The sequence below is a fragment of the Anopheles cruzii genome, chromosome 2 (genome assembly GCF_943734635.1).
Source record: "Anopheles cruzii chromosome 2, idAnoCruzAS_RS32_06, whole genome shotgun sequence".
Classification (NCBI taxonomy): Eukaryota; Metazoa; Arthropoda; class Insecta; order Diptera; family Culicidae; genus Anopheles; species Anopheles cruzii.
This window is the reverse complement of record NC_069144.1, coordinates 11467568-11489857: the sequence shown is the minus strand read 5'-3', so window position 1 is coordinate 11489857 and position 22290 is coordinate 11467568. Positions and strand designations below refer to the sequence as shown.

The 22290-nt window shown below is 52.7% G+C and overlaps 2 protein-coding genes across 2 annotated transcripts; one reads left to right on the top strand and one right to left on the bottom strand.

Moving 5' to 3' along the window:
• The first annotated feature begins 14398 nt into the window (after positions 1-14398).
• On the top strand, positions 14399-17253 carry LOC128278425 (calpain-B-like). Its single transcript, XM_053017154.1, has 4 exons — positions 14399-14485; positions 14960-15622; positions 15681-17160; positions 17228-17253. Exons 1-4 carry the CDS (start codon positions 14399-14401, stop codon positions 17251-17253), a joined length of 2256 nt encoding a protein of 751 aa, XP_052873114.1.
• Positions 17254-17428: 175 nt separating this feature from the next.
• On the bottom strand, positions 17429-21778 carry LOC128275105 (calpain-B-like). Its single transcript, XM_053013503.1, has 5 exons — positions 21638-21778; positions 18555-20084; positions 17991-18414; positions 17606-17932; positions 17429-17531 (listed from the first exon to the last, which is right to left on the bottom strand). Exons 1-5 carry the CDS (start codon positions 21776-21778, stop codon positions 17446-17448), a joined length of 2508 nt encoding a protein of 835 aa, XP_052869463.1. The 3' UTR covers positions 17429-17445.
• Positions 21779-22290: the final 512 nt, after the last annotated feature.

The window sequence follows — 22290 nt, the reverse complement described above, 5'->3', positions numbered from 1 at the left end:
TCTGTTCGAATTTATTCGGAGCGTTCGGAGAGAGAGAAAATGAAATGAAAATTAAGGATTTGTTAGCGTGGCGAAGATGAAAGCGAAATAATGGCCAACGACGCGGACCACTACTTCGCGTTGAGACGTTCCCCCCGAACGAAGAATTATTTCCCGAAATGGTTCATGTGTAACGATATCTCGCGGGGTCTCGCGGAGGAGCGTGACTATCCTTGGGTCCTATCAACATGATTTATCAAAAACAAAACCCGGAAGTTCCGCGCGTGTTGTTGGGCACAGGTCGTCAGGACGATTACGTACGCGGACGACGCCCTTCGGGGAAAAGGAAAAGCTACCACTTTCTTCGAGACGGTTCCGTTCCCCGGACAAGGGTAGGAGCGGCGGAAATCGAATCGATTATTGAAACGGATCACGATGGGCCGTTTTCTTCAAAGCCCTACCTAGCGGAGGAGCACCCGTCCCGTCCCCCCATGGACGCCCTAGGAATTCCTAATTCTATTTTTAAAAGGACACTGGGACCGCAATAGACCCACGAGCGTCCCGTGGTGGCGCCTGGGAACTGTGGCCAACTGTCGAGTCGGCACGGTACGGTGAAGGTCCTTATCACACACATACACACACACACGCGGACACGATAGTTCTCTCGTTGGAAGCCTTTCGGGCGTCCGTAAGCTTGCGTTGATTTGCCGGAACGAACCACCGGCCGGCCAAGTCTCTGTTGCGTCAGATCATTAAGGGCTCCAACCAATCAAAAGGATTCCGCTTGTCTCAAGGTGCCCTATCGCTGGCGTTGACGCAATGCACCGAAGGACCTGGAAGAAAAACCGGAAAACAAACAATTAGTTTCGAAAGGTCATTTCGGGAGAGGGCAAAATTTGCATTTAAAAGAAGGAAACCGTGTGTCACGACACGGACAGCGTTATGCGTTTTTTTTTCGTACTCGACATATCGATTTTCCACCGTCCAAAGCCTACTCAACGTGACAGCTTTCCTCTGCATGGTTGACAGAATTATCACATCGCCACAGAAACGCTGCAGATTGATTGAAGCTAGAAGAGCATCTTCGATTTCGAGCAGTGGACTATTCGATCCACGAGGTTGAGAGGGACTTGATTAGCATCTTTTCCAGTAGTGCTCTCTCTCTCGCTGCAAAGACACGGACTCCTGCTGGTAACGGGTTCGTAGAGGCGCTACATCCAATCAAATCTACCCCGACGAAGCCTCCGCATCCGAAGTGTCTGAAATCGAACCACGTACGCCGGAGCTCAAGTTACCAGCCCCCAACACCCCGGCCCATATGCTTCTTTCTCGCTTGACATCCAACACCCAGCACAGAATGATGGCGAATCGAAGAAGCCCGCGTTCGAGCTAAACCTGACATTACACATACTCTGCGTTCTTGGGTCTGGGGGCTGCTGCCCATTCATCAAGTACTCATTGGCGAATCTGACGCTATTTCAAAGATCCAATATATTGTGCGGCTAAAGATGTGCCAGTGTGCCACCTTCAGAGAATCGATCCAGCCACACCACAAGCGGCGCTCTTTTATCGGTAGCGAACTACGTCTTAAATTCTGATGGAATTCTAAAAATAACACCCTTTCCAGGACGACGCCAGCCAGCAGCGGGCAGATGTGTTTAAGGTTTCGAATTCGCACACACGCTTCACGGTGATTACCATTTGATCGAGCGCCCGTAATGTCTTCATAATAATGAAATTTTGCACTTAACAGGTTCTAGTAGGCGGCACATCAGGCACTACTTATCACTCCGCGCGCGGCAAACTAGGTGAAATCGGCGGCATATTTGTTGCACCAGCTCCTTATGTTCCACGGCCTTCCACACGATTCACCGATGAGGAAAAACAAGGTGGTAATAATCCAGCTCGCGCCGTGACACGAAACTAATGGGGCTGTGGCTGGGCGTTCGATGATAACGTGCAAAAAACCGACAGCATACTAATGCAAATCCTCACGTACGGGGACCGGGGTGAAGGTTGGGGCGCGTCCTCCCCCTCACGCTATCATCGCGCCGACGACGGCGCGTTCAGTGTCAGCGGCGCCGCCACCAACAGTGAGCGAGGCGTGTCAAGCGTAACGCCACGTAACGCTGGACCCCGACTGGGGCCATAAAACAGAACTTTGGACAAGACAGGCGAGTGGCAGGCGGTAGTAGCAGCAGCTGATCCGAACTGAATCAAATCGAGGCCGTCTCATTTCAGTGCACCCATAGTTTGGCCACCAACACACACACAGAGACACACGCTCATCGAATCGCAGTGGCTCCCTCTGTCGACCAACACGTAACGCACACGGTAAGCAACCCTTTTTGCTGATTGGATTAAGAGATCATACGGTCGCGGGAAATATGCAGCCCGACGGCCCGGGGACAAGGATTAGGGCTCTTTTACGCGGATTGTTATGTAACGCTTGCCCCGAGACACACGCTCGAGGACACCGCTCCGTCCTGCGGCGCACTATCAAGCGAATGAGGAAGCGATTCACTATCGCTGCCTGCGCCACTCCTGCTGAAGGTCTCTTATTACTGAAGCGCACAGGCGTTCCGCATGTTCCGACGGTGCTGGTGCTGGCGATTGATTTTCTTTTCCGCACTCTGCCACAGCCCCCGAGAGGTTCTACTTCAGTGCCAGTGGGCGCTCCCCCCCGTCACGCACCCGTGTGTGCAGTATTTAAGGATACAGACCAGCGCGTCACGAAAAGACCGCTCACCTTCACACAGCCAGCCGTGCGCTTCACTTTTGGGAAAGGAACCTCGGATGCCGCCGCGCTTGGGTGAGCCGCCGCCTCTCGCTGAGCTGCATCGAGGCGTGTGAATTTGAAACGATCAATAATTCACCACCAACTCACACACACACACACACAGACGATCGATTTATAAATCGAAATACATCGACCTCTGGGGGGCGGCGCCTTGTTGGGAGAATCCAAGTGTTTGTCCAAGAACTGGGTATGCCCTGGGCTCGATGTGGCGCAAAATTTTAATTAAAAAGAACTTAATTTCACCACAGGCCCCGCGTCTCTGTCTGGGGTGGTTGGGTGACGTATTTATGGGTCATGACGGCGCCCCGCCCGAAAGCCGATTGCGTGCCAGCCGAGGCCGAGCCTTCTGTTGTCTCGTGTGGAGTTCTTGGTTCCTAGGTGCGACCGCGACACCAATACACCAGGTATGTCCGACTTGAAAAACTAGATTTTATTTTAAAAAAAACGAATAAAATGCAGCGCCATGTATTAGGTTTTGGTAAAGTAGTTTGAAGTCACCGGAACGCCGTCATAAAATGATCCTTTCATGGTCAACTTGAGCCAACAGGGAATAGGAAATAGTCACATGTTGGTGACGACGGATCAACGTACCCCTCTTTTCGGAAGGCCATCGCGGCACGACTTTTGCACGCTTTTTGTGTCCACTACCGTGGAGAGTGCGCAACACTTTTTGGTCACTCCATATTCGGGGAACTATAGCGCCGACGTAATTTATCGTCTCGCTAATACCAAACAGGTTGTTGTCGAACGGAACGAACGTTGCGTCCCGCGTCGTTTCTCGTAAGGAACGGAGAGTACCGGGGTCTGTTCAAACAAGTTCGCGACATTTAAATTTCCGCAGGCTACTTTTAGTCGACTTTTTGTGGCGTTATGTAGCTACTCACTTATGCCGAAAAGTTCGGCCATTTTGAGTGATCAATCAATTTTTGACAGCTGCTTTGCTTGGACGTGTTTTGGCTCTTCTTCGATTTTTGTCTGCTCCAAAAAAGGGATTTTTTGTGTGAAAAAATGAATTAGGACACGGACACAATCGAAATGTTGTCTGTGGCTTGTGAAGCTATTTTGGCCAAAAGCAGCGATTATCGGTGGTTCAAAATGTTCTCCGAGAGGGCCGAGAAGATGTGAACGACGAAGAGCCTACTTCGGTGGAATGTAAAGGTTTTGCTTACAGTTTTCTTCGATTGCAGAGTCGTGGTGCTTCTTAAGTTTTTGCCAAAGGATGGAACGGTCAATAAGGAATATTATCGGCGAGTCAATACACATCCTGTTTTCTGCGCAAATTGTTGACCAAAAAAACACTCTAGTAATGCCAAAGCCACTGTATTCCCCAGATCTGGTCCCCTGTGACTTATTCTTGTTCCGACAACTGAAAGAGGACGCTGCGCTATAATTTAGGAGATAAAGACTGCATATCGAAGGAGGAGCGAAGGAGCACAAAATTGATTTTTTGGAGTGCTTCGAGAGTTGGAAAAAACGCTGACACAAGTGTATAATATCCGATGGGGATTACTTTAAAACGGACAAAATAGGCACTCATGAATAAACCCTTATTTTTGAACAGACCACGTATACCGCCGCGCTTCCCAAAAAGGTATAGTCCATAGGAGGGGTGGTCCATGGTATCCCCGCGTCCTTGACTTATTGATAGAACCAATTTGAATAGCTCAGGACTACTGGAGCGCGCTATTGGCCGCCCCGCGAACTAGCGCCTGGCGACAGCGCTTCCAGAATGGGGGAGGGACGGGACTTTGTCTTTGAGTGGGCGCGGGGAGCTCCGGGCTTTTCGTCGGGACCTGTTGCGGTGTACGGAACGGACACTAATGACTTGCACAAACTGTCGTTTCCCTGTGATTTACGCAAACACTTATCATTCCCAACGGACCGCGGTTGCTGCTGCTGCGCGTGCGCGGATGACAACAAACATCATCATCATATTTCACCGATCCACGCACCGATCTCTCTGGGGCTGGCGGCCTGGGAGCCTGGTGCTTCCAGTCACCGCTGGCGAGCGAGCCGGCCATTGAAAGCCAAGCTCAAGAGAAAGCGCGGTTCGATGCGAAAATTCGCAAACGGTTATCATTCACACACTCTTTTACGCTTGGCAGCCGCCGCCGCCGAGGAAAAGCGGACAGTGGAAAGAAAACTCACCACCTGGCCCCGTGGCTGCTGCTGAGTGGACTAGGAAACAGGAAAAACTAGATTGATAAATTTAACGAGCGTATCCTACGCGCGCGCCATTTTATGCAGCACTTCTCTTCTGATATGTGGCGGTCGTCTCGACGACGAATGTGTTATGTCCGTTTTTCTCTACATTCCCCCCAAGCCCGGGCGGGCCACGCTGCCTCGTGATAAGGCGACGAGGGGGCTTCGAGAGCCATCCGGTGAGTTCCGCGCTTCTTTCCGGTGTCTGGCAATCTCTTTCGACCGTACTTAACTGCAACTTTCTTTTTGTTTCGGTTTTCCTAGAAACCGATTGGCCACAACACAGGTTTAAAAACAGGTTCTAGAATTCTGCAGCGGAGTGTCGCCCCCAAACGCGGGCAAAAAAGTGCTGAGGCTAGCTTCTGCTGCTGCTGGTGGTGGTGGCCGGCCCCCGAAAGGCCTCCAAAGGTTGCGCGTTGCATTACGAAACACTCTGCATTGGCGATTTAAAATAAAGAAGGAAAAAAAGGCTCATTCACACATCGCGACATACGATACACCGGTTTATGTACGCGGGCGCAGCACTGCAACCTGCGCGGGCAGCTTAAAGCCACAAAACATTGAGGCCTCGCGCACAGAGACACACACGGGTGGTGTGTCGTGTCGGGGAGCCATGTTTTTGTTGCATGATTGCGGTTCGCGACCAGAGGAGCATTGCGCAAGGGTGGCGGCCGCCGCAACCGCCGGCGCCACCGCACGCAGGTGGCAATGCCGCGTCGTGCATCTCTCGCTCCGGTTGCTTGTCGTCACCGTCGTCGTCGTCGTTGCGGCTGACCTCACAATCCGGAGGGGCTCTCTCGTGTGGTCCGAACCAGGTCCTACTACAACGCGCGGTTGCCCCCGCCGCGTGTGTAGGTTTCTATTTTTGCCGCCCCGCGGTTACGCGACGCAGTAGCAGAAAGTAGTAGAACCCGTTTGGGACCCGCGCGCCCTACACACAAGTGGTGGTGTGTGTGTGATAATAGTAGTGCGCGATCAACAAATTAGCCAAGAAAGTCCCGAGACACCGCTGACTTCCGGAGTCCGACGGGGGACCGATCACCGACCGATCTTAATTACTGCTTCGCTCCGGCGGAACGAAGAAGCTTACAATCATCGAGAGGGGTTCGTCTTTCTCTCGGGAGGTGTGTGTCCTCCCTTCCTGGATCCTGGCTCATTCAACTATCACACCTGTCGGTAACGGGAACAACCAAAAGAAGGCCGATTAAGGACTTTCCTAAGGGGTGCCGCCGTCTGCAGCATAAAAAGTGAAACCTCTTCGGTTCCCACGGTGATCACTGTGGCGTGGAACCAAAAAACCATCGGACATTAACGAACCCGCCGCCCTGCGCCCGACTTTTGGTACAAAAACACAACCCTGTCTGTGGGGCAACAACAGGGCATTGCAAGCGCGCACTATTGCTTCAATGTAGCGGCCAGCGATTGTTGATAGCAACGCAACATGTGTTGCCAGAAACAACAACATAGTCAACAGGGGCCGGCCTCCCGGTGAACCCCAATACGTGCCCCAATGAAACGTTAAATAATAATTGTGTGTGTCGATGGATGATTTTTTGTCCTCCCTTACCCGGTCGGTCACCGATTGCCAAAACAACAACCGCGCGAGTCGTTCGAGAACGCAACGCGAGGATGTTTATGTTTTGTTTACGTGATACACAGACAGATCACACGGCTTAATCGGGTCGGGAAGTCGCGCGCCTGGAACGGGGGTCCGCAATTCGAATCCTGATTAATTCCGGAATCACGAATTCGGCGAAAACGGTGCATCGGGGCATCGCATCATCACCCTCATTTCACGATCGGGACACACTATTGGAGAGAGAAGGGGTCACAAAAAGATTGCTGCTCCCGTCCCGTGATGATTTAGGTCATCGAATCTCGAACTTGAGCCCCCAGCAGGCAGCAGTGTGGCCACGACGGAACACAGGAAGTGCCGACACATCACACGTTGATGGTGATCGACGGTCCGGAAGAAATGGGCCATACGAAGCGCGGCCCCATCATAGGGCTGCGCGGCCCTCCTCTTCAATGAGGTCAATAGTCACAGGTAGCTTACTCTCGGCCGCCGTATCGCTGCGGGTGATTGAGGGTCCGCCGCGTCAGGCTGACCGCGTTTTGTTCGCCGAGTTCGAAAACACGTAAACCTCTCTCTGGTTCACAACAAAGCCATGTGCACCATAAAGCCATAAATCTTAGAGGCCAGACCGAGTGCAAAAATGTGCCGCCAAGCCACCACATTATTCGGGAAGTTCTCTTTTCGGGTTCAGCTTTGCTATTTGTCGCTCTTAAACGTTCTATTTGAAGGATCAAAGTTGGCGCCAGTAACCGAAACTGTAATCGATTCCCGTGTGCACGTCACACATGAGTCCACGAGAGGTATTATAACGACGACGGATCGTGTGGCCATCGGGTACAGAAGCTCTTGAATTAAACGTCAGATGCGGAGGGAAACTTCACTTTTAGCTCGACACAACGCGCACCAGATAACGATGTTATTGGCACAGCAGAGCTGAAAATGAGCGAATAGAGAAAGAGATGAAAGCAGGCTGTGTGTATGTGTGAGAGAGAGAGAGAGAGAGTGCGAGAGACCGTAAGAAGTTTAGCCACTAAATCCAATCTAGATCCCATCGTATAAACGCCCGCGGGTGATTACGTTCCCTTTTTTTACGCTTCTCTTCGATACGGCCGCGGCCGAAGGCGCAACACAACATTGCCGCTGCTGCTGCTGCCACGCAGATCCGAACCCATCCAAATTCTCCCCCGAACCTCCCCAACACGCCCGCCGCACATTCCGCGGGTGTGTGTTGGCGCTTCACCCCATCTGCAACCGCCGTCGCCGCGCGATGGCGTGTGTTTCTCGCTGACGTCAAAGGAGAAAATAACGTCGTAAAATAAACTCTCACACCCACAACAGAGCGCCGCGCGCGGGCGATGTGGATCGATGTTGAATGGGGCGCGGGCGTTCGCGGCCAGCGGGAGGTTCCCCAATGGCAGAAGGACTTCCTTCTGTGTGTGTGTCTGAGTTTCAACACCTTTTGCGCGTTGAAACAATGTATGCTGTAGAGAAGAACATGGAAACAACCACCACCCAGCAGCAGCCAGAGAGTCCATTATCACATAGCCAAATCGGCTAAATTGGCTTTCACCAAAATAAATAATCCACAAAGTAGCCGGTGGTCTAAAAATGCCAAATAGAGAACACGCACTGGGCCGCGCGCCCGTTGTGGTGACCTTTGCAAATTGTCACATTGTTCATTTTTGGCACAGCAAAGCTTGCTTTGCTCGCTGAGGGATGAAACAAAAAGTTTAAACTTCATCTTTGAGTAAAGCCAACGCTCACTGTAAACCCGTTATAGGGGCGTTTCATGTGAGTTGAAAAGCATGACTCACGCGCATACACAACAGGTAAAAGAACAGGATGGTCAGGCCGCCGTAATTCATAAGAAAGCCCAACCAACAGCGCCTGCATTGAACCGATCACAAGTGCTAAAAAGGGAGGAAAAAGAAGAGCCGTAGAGAGTACATTATTCACATCCGCCCGATAGAACGTTCTTACCGAAGACGAAAACGGTAAACGCGGAGAACGCGAAACCGAAGCTCAAAAAACACACGAAACCAGACACAGACTGACAGGCTATAGGTAGGCTGGCTGGCTGGCTGCTGACCATTTAACGGACACGCGGAGAATAAGCCCATCGTCATTAAGGGGGCGAAGGGCGAGAGCGAGAGAGAAGACACATCCGCTCTCATACGCTCAACCAGTAGGCGTAGGTGCATGGGGTGCATAATGTGGCGGCGCGCCCACCGACCACGGGGGACCATCGGAAGTGTGAAAAGGTGGCCAAAGGTATATTGTGGTGCGCTTGTTGCTTGCCGCCCAGGGTAGTAAATCTCCAAGTAAACTCTGAGTAACCTTTTTTCCATTGCCTAGCAACTGCTCAGGGTATCGTAGTAGCCCCCGGGGCCGAATCAGTCGGAAAAACCGACAGAGTATATTGTGACAGACGCGCCGCGAGACACGAATCTAGGTCGACCGGGGCGACAGTGGCGACTCTCTCGATACCCTCTGGCGTTGGTTGCAGAACTTCAGTGTTATTCTGGCGGAAATCGCTCATCACCGGCGGATGGCGAAACCTTCGAAGCTGCTACCACCAGCTGGCTGTGATGCTTCCTGCTGCGCGCTGGCCATGTGTCAATAATACCGATCTACAATCAGAGTTTGAAGCATTATAAAGAACGGAAATTACCTCAACAACAATTGGCAACAAACGGGACACTGTTTTTGAGCGTATCTGCATCACGAATCGCCGACGTTGTCACAACACCACATTATCTTGCCGAGGATCCTGTGCTCTCGGCGCGTATGCTGGCGAGACGTCTTACACCAACACACACGCGGACACGCTCCTAAAACACACAAACACACACGGAGCGCGTCTATAAGACGGACCTTGATCGGAGAGGGGTTGACTTTTCTTCCTTTCTTGACTCTGGTTTTAGTCAAAAAAAAAAACGCGATTCTTTTGCGGTTTTTTTCTCAGTTACTTCTTTCGACGCTCAAGTACAGCTTTTGCTCTCTCGGGCGAGCATAACACATCCGTTTTCTCTGCCCACTACTGGGGCGCTTATGCTCCCTTTTCTTCACCTACACACCTTACACACCGAAGAAAACAGATTGCCACCAGCCAGCATGCCTGCCTGCCTGTGTGGATGATGTTCCAAGTTCATTTCACACCTTTTTCGAGCATATTTTACCTCCTTAACGATTGCCACACACACGCGCACATGCTCCTATAGTCGAGAAAACGCACACACCAGGGCGGGGGGCCTGATGACGACCGGAGTTTCGGGGCAGCAAAAAAAAATGGCCCGAAGTGCATCGCACTTCCCCCTGCACTTGGTGGACACCTCCTCCTCTTTTTGCAGCTTCCTTGCAGCGGCGGGAAAAAATGGTTCTCCAGGCCCCACACAGATGTCCGTGCGTTTGCGGTGCAATTTCGAACTATTTTATCACAATTTTGCTCGATTTTCGCATTTCTAGCCCGCTGCTGATGATGATGCTGCCACCGTTTACGCTCACACTCGCTCTTTCTCACTCAAAGAGCTGTCATTACCCGCGGGCGAGTGAAGAGAATACACACGCTTTCGAGCGGAATATTTTAGCTAATTTTCTCTTCAATTTTCCCTCTGCGTCCATCCTTGGTTCGGGGCGGTATGCGTGGCTCCCAAGAGCCCGGAGAGAGGTTGTTGGTTGCTGCTGTGCCCGTCGCCACCGTCGTCGTAGTCGATGGTTTGTGATTGTCTATCACACTTTTCGAGCTCTGCGGTGTGGTGCTCTCTCGTCTCGCGTTCACCAACACGACCGCACGAGCTGCCGGGTTGTGACAACTGGCCGCGGATCCGCAGCAGCGCCACAAAGTCAGAGGTTGGTGTCAGTTTCAGCGCACACACACACACACACGCAGCGATTCGCGTGCAAACGGAAAAGCGCAGGAAGCGCTAGACATCCGATCGACGGTGCGAGATGATGCTTTTCAATCTCTCGGGCTGGCCTAGCCTGGCAGTTCTCCTTGCTTAACTTGCCCCCACAAGGGGTCCGCGAGTCTGTATGTGTGAATTCGCCGCGGTGGTCACCAGCCCCCGGACAGCTCCTTGCCTTATGGCCTGGCCGACGACGTCTTGTCTGACAGCAAGAACCCTCACTCTGTTTGCATTGGTCCGTTTCAGGAAAAAGGATTCACCACCGAGCAAAGGTTGCTCCGATCACTTTGCACACACTGCCACAGGTTTACTTCTTTCACAATAGGCTTCAACAATCGAGGCAATCGATGTACCCTTGCCAGGCACACACATACGAGGCGTTCGGGGCGATACCGATCCAATTCCGATTTTTACTTTCTTGGGCCCTCTTCTACGTCAACATCCGGCCCCGTAAGAGGCCACCCCGCGGACTTGTGTGCCGTGTATTCCAGGAGTGTGTCGGTACCACCTTTCACCAACAATGCTCTTTTTGGGCGACAGAGAGAGAGCACGAATGAGAGCGCATCCGTGCTCTGAAGAGCGCGAGAGGTTCGCCGAAGAAATTCTTCAAGTGGAAGTGGAAAAGAGCGCTCTGAAAAATCTCCGTTGCTCCCAGCAACGGAACACGGACCCCGCCGACTAATGGAAATTAAGGACAAATTCGGGACACACAGTTCGAGGATGTTACGCAGCTGAATGTCCAGAGAGCACATTTTACCCACAGAAAGGTGTGTTCCATTTTCGGGGCACCAACCAACCAACATTCAACGTCTGGGCTCGCATCACACACACGCACGCACGCACACACCCCTAGCCTAGGACTGCTTTGCTGCGAGGTTTAACTTTTTTCGCTTCACTGCACCGCCAACCTGACTAATCGCCACTGTTCTAGTCGAATGGCCACAAATGTGCTCCAAATAATCTAATTCAAGAGCGCGGACACAGAGAGAGAGCCCACAAAAGCCACGGGTCACGAACCACAGTGGGCCACGCCACGAACGAACCGATAACCTAAATCGGAACACACCCGTACGCGTTCCGGGACGTGAAAATTCACTGCGTTCCCGGGAAAGAGATCACTTGAAAACGACCAGACAACGGGGTTTCGGGGAAAGGAAAAACAAAATATACCCGCGACACACTATCGTCCTGCTGCGACGACGACGGCTGAAGTAGACATTTTGTTTTCACGGCGAGAGCGTTTTGACGGACTTTTCTCACCGGACCAAATGCACCACGCACACACCGGCGTTAGGAACACCGCACAAACACCACCATACCGCAGCAAGCCAAAGCTATACAAACAGACGAAACGCAACCTATTTGTATCTGTATGTGTTTTTCAACTCGAAGCGTTAAGCGTTAAGCGTTGAGTTAAAAAACGGCGAAAATCAGTGGGCGAAAACCAGCGGGCGAAATGCTACAGGGTGTTTCTATTGTAAATCAAAAGTAAACCTTTTTGGAATAAAATAAAATCTAAGCCCACCGGAGCCTGGCGAGACGCACACGCTGCACGACAGTGAAGTCGTCGTACATTGCGTACAGCTCGCTGTTGTAGCGGCTCCTCCATTGTCCCTCCTCACATACGGGGCCAAATATCAATCTGAGCATCTTCCTCTCGGACGCGGCTAAGAGGGTTTCGTCAGTTTTCGATAATGTCCATGTCTCAGATGCGTATGTGAGTACTGGGATTATGAAGGTTCTGTATAATCCCAGCTTCGACCGTCGCGACACGAGATGTGAGCGAAATAGTTTCCTCAGACTGTAGTATGACCTGTTGGCTGCTAACACCCTGGCGCGAATCTCCTCAGTTATGTCGTTATTGGTGTTAACCTTTGACCCTAGATAGGTGAAGCTCGGGACGACCTCGAACTTTCGGTCACCTATTAGTACGTCACCCCCCACGTATGCTCGCCGATGTTGTTGGTGGGGCTGCTGATGGTGGCGCCATCATAAACTTGGTCTTACTTTCATTTATCTGCAGGCCGAGATTCTCCGCCGCATGCTCAATCCCTGTGTAGGCTTGAACTACATCGGAGAGCCGTCGACCTATGATGTCTATGTCATCAGCATAGGCCAGGATCTGGCTGGACTTGAAGTAGATTGTCCCTGAGGTCTCTACTCTCGAGTCCCGGATGGCTCGCTCCAGCACGATGTTGAAAAGGATGCAGGCTAGGCCGTCCCCTTGGCGCAATCCCTTGGTGGTAGCAAAGGGATTGGAGAGCTTTCCATCCACCTTCACCTGGCTTGTGACGTTGGTCATGGTCATTCTAACAAGTATGGTAAGTTTGGCCGGTATTCCGAAACTAGTCATGGTCTCATACAATTTTACTCGGGCTATGCTATCGTATGCGGCCTTGAAATCGATGAAGAGGTGATATGTGTTCTGTCTGTACTCAATCATCTTTTCCAAGATCTGCCGCATGGTGAAGATCTGATCAGTGGTAGACTTTCCTCTTCTGAATCCTCCCTGATAGTTACCAACTATCTCATCAGCGTATGGGACTAGTCGTTCCTGCAGAACGAGGGAGAAAATCTTATAGGCGGTATTGAGCATCGTTATACCCCTATAGTTGCTGCAAACTAGTCTGTCTCCCTTTTTGTGTATGGGATAGATGATGCCAAGATTCCATTCACAAGGCATCGTTGTTGTTGTTGTTGTTGTTGTTTAAATATTGTAAATAGTTTGATAATCAGCTACTGAGTAATACTAAGAGTAAATTTAAATCTGTTGGATCTTCATTGAACGAAGCCAAAGTCCCGATGTGAGCCCCTATTGGTTATAGTGTCTGTTAATATTGTTTTTGGCTTCCTGCTCCTGCTGCTTCTCCTGGTTCCTTCATAGATCTGCACAGAGAGTCAGCATATTCCACCTGAAAATTTCATCGTTCATAGGTAGGAAACTTGTTGAACTAATATGCCGTTGGAATGGTCCTCGAAATGATCCTCGAAAGCATCCTTCAAGTAGCCAGACTCTTCGTGGATGATATTATTTGAATTGTACGTATTTTATTTGCGTGCAGAAGTCTGGATCATCTCTGGTGACATCCTGATCAATCAATCGAAATGCTGCCGGAGAATTTGCTGTTCAGTATTTTGCCACTATCATTATCATCCCGCGTTCTGCAAACGGATGGGGACCGGTTTTTTAAACGGGTGCCACTCTCCGAGTTGGGTCTCGTATTCTCTTTCTCTCGCGTGTAGGACACGAACCGACGCCGCGGAGCCCAGCCGAGAGAGAGCACGGGTTCCATAACGAGATTTAATTTGTCCGTGGTCGTGGCCGCCACAAGTTTGTTATTTGCGAATTGCCGGCTCCGTAGACTCAATATGGAGCACCATAACCGCACGGCGATCATAGTTATGCTTAAAAGAATGTGGTAAACCCCTTTAAACCGCTTGGCCGGAATATATGGCGGACCACTAGAGCGGATATGTGTCCGCGATAGTGCACTCCATATGGTACCGGTGAGTGCACCGGCAGGTTGGCAATCGGAACAACAGTTTCGTCAGGGTCATCGATGCCGCTTTGACATCCTCAAGGTGGTCCGGATATAGTGTGGAAGCAAGCGTGACCGGAAGTGAACCCGGGAAGGGTTGTAGGACGAACGACAGTTTCGAGATTCGAGCCGTCGAAGGGAGCTCGATTCCCACGATCCGCTGTGTGTGTGCAATCAACATACTTCGTCTCCGCGACCGCGATAAGCCGTGTGTTATGCGTAGCGGCAATTCGTTGTGCAAATTCTCGCGTTAGTTGCGGTTCATATCGCGTAGGGTGAACCACGCGCGTCTGTTATCAATTAACAGCTGTGCCATTCGCGAAGAAAGTGTAATTCGAATGGCGTTAAGGCGGTGGATGTTGAGCTAATTGAGGGATGTAAATTACGTTGCCTAAGAATGCATACCAAAGAGAGCAGCCAACCGACGAACGCAACGTGGCGACCATCGCCACGCTTTTTGCCAGTTTCATTCAACAACGATGAGGTAATATTCGGGTTTCGGAGGGAGCATCAATTACGCACAAGAAATCGGTTATTTGGAACGATCCACTTGAAGAATGGCGGGGCGCACACAACCTTATCGGCGGATCGAGTTTGTCGCTGAAGGTTAAACAAGCCGGGTCACGGTTACATTAATCAGTCCTTGTCGAAGCGTTCGGTGTCTTGTTTAACGGCGAAGCAACACGTGTTTTACGACGTTAATATCGCTTGGAAACACCTGACTAAACATGCCTCCAGTGGCTCAACGGTCAATAAATAGAGGCAACTAGCCGATGGGCCGGCTGGTGGTTGTGTTGTGCAAAACTATGGCTATCGCTAAACATATGCTAGGCTTTCTGTTCCGATCCATGACTAATCTAGGGCAAGAATAAAAAGGAAGTAGGGCCCCCTTGTCCTAAGCATAAGCCTGACTCATGTCCCCCACAGTATCTAACTATCCCACTGTCCTCCACGGCAGCCACTGTACCAACCGTCGGAGGCCCATCAAAACTTCTATCAACTGAGGCAAGCACATCTGGACCGGGGAAGCCTTTTCGAGGACCCGGACTTTGGCGCGTCCGATGCGTCGATCGGCATTCCGTCGGTCAAGAACGTTCACTGGCGGCGCCCACCGGAGATTAGCAAGCAGGCGCTCTTCTTCGTCGACGGAGCGTCCCGGTTCGACATCTGCCAGGGTTCGCTAAACGACTGCTGGCTGCTAACGGCGGCCGCCAACCTAACCACTCACCGGTGGTTGTTCCGGCGGGCCATACCGGAGGACAATAGTTTCACCGGAGCGACGTACGCCGGCATATTCCACTTTCGGTTCTGGGAGTTTGGTCAGTGGGTCGAGGTGGTGATCGACGATCGGCTGCCGACGGATGACGATGGACAGCTCATTTTTGGGCGTTCCAACAAACGGAACGAGTTCTGGAGCGCACTGTTGGAGAAGGCGTACGCAAAGTTCTACGGTTCGTACGCGGCGCTCGATGGTGGGACGTCCCGGGAAGCGATGCAAGATCTGACCGGAGGGTTGACGGAGTTTTACCAACCGAAAAAGATGCCCGACAAGGAGGACCAGCTGTGGGACATTCTGTGCAGTGGGTTCGAGGCGGGATCCATGTTTGCGTGCAATCTGAAGGTAAGATCGGGCTGGAGTTTTGGTTAGTTGATTGGTTCATAGGTTGCCACTTTTCCAGAGCGACCCCACGGGGGAGAACGTCGCGACGAAAGATGGTCTGCTGCGAGGACATTCCTATTCCATCACCAAGCTACACGAGCTGATTGGTCTGTACAGTGATAGCGACCGCGTGCGGTTACTTCGCATACGCAACCCGTGGGGCTCGGGCGTCGAGTGGAACGGTCGCTGGAGTGACAAATCGCGCGAGTGGAAGACGATCAACGGCGCGGAACGGAAGCACCTCGCGCTTACGATCGAGAATGATGGCGAGTTTTGGATGGATCTGGGGGATTTTATGAAACACTTTGACCGAATGGAAGTGTGTCATTTGTCACCGGAAATGCATAGCGCTAACGGTGACGGAGACGGCGAAACTGGTCCCGACCCGCAGACGGAGAGTGAGTTCCAGTGGGAACTGCATTCGCTCGATGGTCAATGGATTCGTGAAACGACGGCCGGTGGCAGTGCGTCCAATCTGGACATGTTCGTCATGAACCCGCAGTACACAATCCACATCCGGGAATCGTCCCGTAGATCATCCGTGGTGATCGCGCTAATGCAAAAGTACCGCCGAGCCGACTCACTAAGCAGCCTCACGATCGGATTCATCGTTTATCGTGTCACCAGGGAAGACCTTCGGTTGAAACCGATACCAAAAGAGTTCTTTCAACAGCACGATCACGCCATCGTCGGTAGCTCGATCTTTATTAACGCCCGCGAAGTCAGCTGCCGGCTTTCGCTGGAACCGGGCCACTACCTGGTCATCCCCTCGACGTTCGATCCCGGCGAGGAGGGCGACTATTTGCTCCGAATCTTCACCGAACGCTGCAACACACTGAGTGAGAACGATGCGATCCTCTGTTTCGGTACGATTGACGATCGCATCACCGAACAGAGCCCACTGTTTGACACACCTCGCTGGGCCGTGCTGGCCGATCAGTTCTACAGTTACGCCGACAAGGGCGAGCAAATTGACCAACGGGCACTGCAGGACATCCTCCGGAAGCAATTCTTTTGCCGCCCGAGTCGGCGAACGAACGACAGCAAACCCCAAATGAGCTACTCACCATGGCGAAAGATGTGGTCCTGTTTGCTCCAACTGTGCTCCTGCTTTTGGGTACGGCCAACCCCTTCCAGAACCAACGCGCCGGTGGAACACCGGGATAGCAACAACCATGAGCGGGCTGAGCTGTTGGAGCGCATTGCAGAGTTGCTTATGAAACGCACGGTCGGTGGTGCTGGGTCGACGCTGGGTTTTGAGCACTTCCGTACGATCGCGCGTGATGTGTATCACTGGGAGATGGCCTTCCGGTTGTACGATGTCGATGGTAGCGGAACACTGGACCGACGGGAGCTGCGTCAGGCACTGCGATCGTCCGGCTTTAACGTCAACAATCGGATCCTCTGTAAGCTGCTGCGAATGGTCGTGGAGCTGAATCGTACGCACATCGAGCTGATTGACTTTGCACTGTGTGCTGCCGAATGCCGCAACACGATAGGTGAGGGACCCGTTGCGTAGCTAAGGGTTCGGCCAAATTTACTTCTTCCGAATTCGTTTCGTTTCAGATTTACTCCATCGCGAAGAAGCTTAAAAGAAGCCACTTGTTTGCATTCAAAAGCTTGTACTTTAATAAAGGTTCACATTTCGACGATTACTCTTAACAATTGCTCTCCCCTAACCGGATCCTGTGGATCCCTGATCTGTTCCCTGGTTTTGTGCATTAAACGTTAAACATCAAAAGCCCGCAGTGTGGACCCGCAGTCTTACGGCAGTACGGCATAATTCACGAATAAATGGTTTTGGCAATCCATTCCTCGAGCGTGAAGCGCGCCACGTTCTGGTTGCCCAAGTCCTTTGCGCGGAAAGCGTCTGTTTGGGAAGGAGAACAAGCGCACCGGGTTATGCGGAATCCATCACCTTTCATCCACCGCGCGAGGGCTTACCAAACATGGTGCGGATCTTGACGGCACAGGTGACAAAGTCATCGAACCAAATTTCACCTTCACGCGAACCGTACCGGTGCATTAGCATATTGATGATGTGATTGTTAAGACTGTATCCGGCCGACTGAAGGGCGGCCCGCAACTCGAACGGATTGATGCGACCGCTCTGATCCTGATCGTACTGTTTGAAGACAGCCTTCCAGCGTGAGATCTCCGTGAGCAGTTTCTGGAACTCCGCAAGGCCCAGCTTCCCGGATCCATCCTCATCCAGCATGGCGACCATGGCACGGCAAGCGTCCTTCGAGAAGCCCGCATTCGAGGGATCAGCTACAAATCAAGCGAAGGTTTAGACTCGCTCAACCTGGCACCCATTCGACCAACTTACCGCGCGTTTGTGTGGCACTTTCGCTAAGCATTAGGTCCGCTTCTATACCGGCCGCGGTTGTACCGTTTAGCGCGGGGCGATTATCGCCACCGGCCAAGTTCCGGAAGAACGTTTGTAGCATCGGCCAAACGCCACAGATATCGTTCCGGATGCTGGCTGCGTCCGTGTTGGACCCTGACGGGTCTTTCTGCGGTGGCAACGCGTACGTTTGGTACGACTGCGAGATGCCGCGGGCCGCCTTGGCAATGTCCTCCCGGAAGCATCGATCCAGCACAAGCTTCAACTCCATCCAGTCGACTTCTGCGTCTTCTCCGGCGACCTCGACAAACAGCCGCTCCATGGCCGCTCGCTGCGCATCGGTTACCGTGGGATTCTGCGGGCGAACAGAAGGAGATCGTGAGATCGAGACACAAACACGAAAGGCCTGGTGGCCGGCGACTTACGTTCGACGGTTTCGTTGGGGTCACTGCTTTAGCACCCGGTACCTTGTTTGAAGATGAAATGATATTTACAAGAAGGACAATGAAGGATCTCCAACCGGGCATGAGACTTCCCGCCACTTACCGTCGGTACGGAGTCCAGTTTGATGAGGCTGTCGTTTTCCTGCAAATTGCTGGGACACTCGGAGAACACCCGGATCATGAATTCGCCCTCCTCGTTCGGATCGAACGTCGAGGGCACGATGACGTACGTGGCGGGCGCTAGCCGAAACCGGCACGTCACCTCACGCAGGTTAATGAACGTGGACTTGGCCGCACTCAGGTGGCTAGCGAACCAGTCGCGGGGCAGTGGTTTCTGCTGCAGATCCCCCGGCTCCACCCGGTACAACGCGAACCCGATCGTCAGACAGGCGATGCCCTTGTTGCGCTTCGAGCGGCGGTTCTTCTGGATCAGCGACACGATCAGTGTGCACTGCTGCTCGTCGTCGTCCTCGTCCGGATCCTCCAGCCGGATCACGTACTGGGGATTGTGCCAGAACGTCTCCAGATAGTTACGGCACCCGCCCGCCGTACTGCCAATCACCCATTCGCCCTCGAACGACGACTGACGCCACCCGAACCGGCCCTCTCGCTGCGCGATCGGACAGTCCGGGCTGATGTGGCACATTTCGACGCGATCGAAGTACTTCACAAAGTCCGGAAACGACATCCAGAACTCGCCGTCCACTTCGAACGTGAGACCGATCGCGTGCTTCGTCTCCTCCTTGATGAAGCCCCACTCGGCGCTCTTGTCCGACCACGCACCGTTCCACTCGTTCTCGTTGCCCCACGGATTGCGCAGACGCAGCAGCTGGATCTTGCCCTTCACCCGGGGCGTCTCAATGTCCACCGCCTGCGCCTTGGTGATCGAGTAAGCGTGACCCTTCACCAGCCCCTGCGGCGTCTCCTGTTCCATCTCCCCGGCACCGGCCTCGATGCTGCAGGCAAACATGGCCAGGTTGGCGCACCCTTTCTCGATCCGTTCGAACAGATCCTTCGGAGCACCCTTCATCTCGTAGCCCTCGGTAAGGCCACCGGTAAAATCCTCCATCGCTTCGCTGGCCGTTCCTCCGCTGAGTGCTTCGTACGATCCGAACAGCTTGGCGTACGCCTTCTCTAGCAGTGCGCTCCAGAACTCGTTCTTCGCCGACGATTTGATGTACGCCAGCTGACCGTGGAGCGTCGGAAGCCGATCGTCCACCACCACGTCGTACCAGTGGCCGAAGCGCCAGAAGCGAAAGTGGAAGATTCCGGCGTAACGTGCGTTCCCGTCCAGCCCATCGTTATCGTCCGGGACGACACGATGGAACAGGACCGGGTGCACGGTCAGATTGGCGGCCGCCGCCAGCAGCCAGCAGTCACCGAGCAGGCCCTGCTGGATGTCGAACCGCGAGAAGCCATCGGACGAGAAGACAGCACCCGGGTTTAGTTCCCGCGGGCGCATCCACTTGAACTGGCTCGAACGGCTGGTCAGGTGCGCCACGTTGAGGGACGAATCATCGGCCGGGAATTCGGGATCCTCGAAGAGGGTGCCACGGCGAAGGCACTCGTCGCGCAGTTTGTAGAAATCCTGAACGCTCGCCGGTCGGAGCGGATCCGGTTTGGGAGTAGCTTTCTAAATAAGGGAACCCAAGAGCATTGTTGAGGAGTTGACCACACAAAGCGGGGCCACTTTTAGTGGCCATTAGGACCAAAGCGAGATGTGGTGGCCATGGGACATTAAAACTCCTCCGGACAAGTTACTGTGAACCTATTGATCTAGCGTTTCGTAGTAGCGTCGTGAGGATCGTTGATCCCACTGTTGGCAATAACATATCCAATAAGAGAAATTCAAGGTCCGATTCCGCAAGGATCGATTAGAAGCGGTATGTTGCTTGAAAATAGAACCATACTCTTGGTATCAACGGGGACACAGCATGCAAGAGAGCACACAAAGGTAATATCGATCGTCGGTGTCAACGATTTAATGATGGGGCACACTAACTCGCACCGCTCATTATCGGATTCGTTGCGCAACCTGTTGCGCTTCCATATGGCCTTGATTGGCACACACTCATTCGCTCAGGCGATGGATGCATCGGAGCGCTTGGTAGTGTTCCGGGCACCATTAGACACACGCATCTCTTGTCCGCACGAAGCCGCGTGAACCGCGCACCATGATGTTAATCGGAGTTTAGGGGGTCTGTGGCGTGAAAAGTCACCAGACAGTGGCGGTTCTTTGTGAACACGAAATGACAATTCTTTGTTACTTTGTGTTGTCGCCTGTTGCGAGACGTGAGTCAACCCGATCCCCCCATGGGGACCGCCATAAACCGGCCCGGCCCGGTCCGCTTCCGGCATACGAGGGTTTTTCATAATTAAATTCGCCACGCGGTCTGGGGAATTTTCCGGACTTTCCGGAGCGCGTGGTCGATTGGATTGAATTAGATCGTCGCACCCAATCATTAGTAGGACTGATATGGAAATATTATTGTTGATGTCGTTCAAATTAGTCGAACCACCGGCGGCAAGGGACCGTTCTCGGTCAAATAGCTAATCATGTTTACTATTCGGGAACGCAGCTTGCAGGCGAAATTATATGGGCAAACAGCGAACCAGCGAACTGATAAGAGAACCCACCACCGAAACCGCGGCCAGCTTCACCACCGCTATCTTGTGCGCCAGAGAACGGTTCTAAAAGGACAAACCGAGCGCGATTAGAGCACGACAAGCGCCACGAGAAATCAGAAGGAGCTCGCAAAAAACCTCAAAATAAACCGGTTCACCGGCGGACGCGAAAACTACATAAAGCGGCAATCAAGAAGGGAAGCAACAACCTTCACGGCGACGCGGCGTTCTATCAGTCGCGGATCGTGTTCTTGTTCTTGGCACCTCCGCCACGGTCACGGTTACCGCACTTCGAAGGTCGCCGTGCGCGCGCTGTTCTGTTTCCATCTAGGCCTAGGCCACCTCCGTCCCCCCACAATAAAAGCGGGCATAATGCTCACACGGCCATTCAACGGAACCGTCTTCCGACTTGAACTACACAACCACCCCCCAAAACAAACAGACTGTAGTTGCGCGCACTTGACACTGTCTAAATTTAAACCACAGCTCTCCACAGCTCCGGGCCAAAGGATGGATACGCGCTCATAGATCCTTGGTGATCCTCTCCTGTCTCACACTTACGCCATGCCGATCGAACTCCACCGGCAGGAATCGGGTCCGCGACTGGTGGAGCGTCGTTTTGCCGGTGACGGTCACCAGTCCGATTCCTTGCCCCTTGTTGGGCTCCACCACCGGTCGCGTGATGCGCGTTGGCGCCGGCATTTGTCAGTCGTCGGAGACACACTCTACTTCCACTGGTCCACTCGAGCTACTACTAACGGGGGGATCCGTGCGAACTTCCCCGTCGAACAGCGAACCGTTCAGGACGCTGGACGCAATCGAACTGAATGCGCGCCGAGCGCCGTAAGATCGCGCGGGTTTTTTCGCATCCTTCGCATCCGAAACAGTGTACCGAGAGGGCACCGTGACCGAGCGTCTCTTCGTGGCGGCCACGATTCTCAGACAACGGCCGAACCATGGTGGCAGCCAAGCATAAAAAACCGCGTCGCGCGCCACATCTGTTTAATGATAAGGCAAAACGGCAGCACGGCCCTCGGATGTGCGTGGATTCGTGGATTTGTGTCCGGGTTACGTTTTCGTATTGGCGCCCCCCTTTGGCGGTCCCCGATTCATTTGAATTCGGCGCATCCATTAGTATCGTAAAGATATTCGGAAGGTCACGATAGGTTGTTGACGTGTAGAGCATAGAAGCGGTACTAGAAAGATTATTTTTT

Bases quoted from the DNA above. Each gene is read 5' to 3' on its own strand.
- LOC128278425 (XM_053017154.1), top strand. From the start codon at position 14,399: ATGCATACCAAAGAGAGCAGCCAACCGACGAACGCAACGTGGCGACCA. The intron at 15,623-15,680 runs GTAAGATCGGGC...CCACTTTTCCAG, and splicing joins TGTTTGCGTGCAATCTGAAG to AGCGACCCCACGGGGGAGAA. The intron at 17,161-17,227 runs GTGAGGGACCCG...GTTTCGTTTCAG, and splicing joins CGAATGCCGCAACACGATAG to ATTTACTCCATCGCGAAGAA.
- LOC128275105 (XM_053013503.1), bottom strand. From the start codon at position 21,778: ATGCCGGCGCCAACGCGCATCACGCGACCGGTGGTGGAGCCCAACAAG. The intron at 17,933-17,990 runs GTAAGTTGGTCG...CTTGATTTGTAG, and splicing joins AAGTGCCACACAAACGCGCG to CTGATCCCTCGAATGCGGGC. The intron at 17,532-17,605 runs GTAAGCCCTCGC...CTTCCCAAACAG, and splicing joins CAAGATCCGCACCATGTTTG to ACGCTTTCCGCGCAAAGGAC.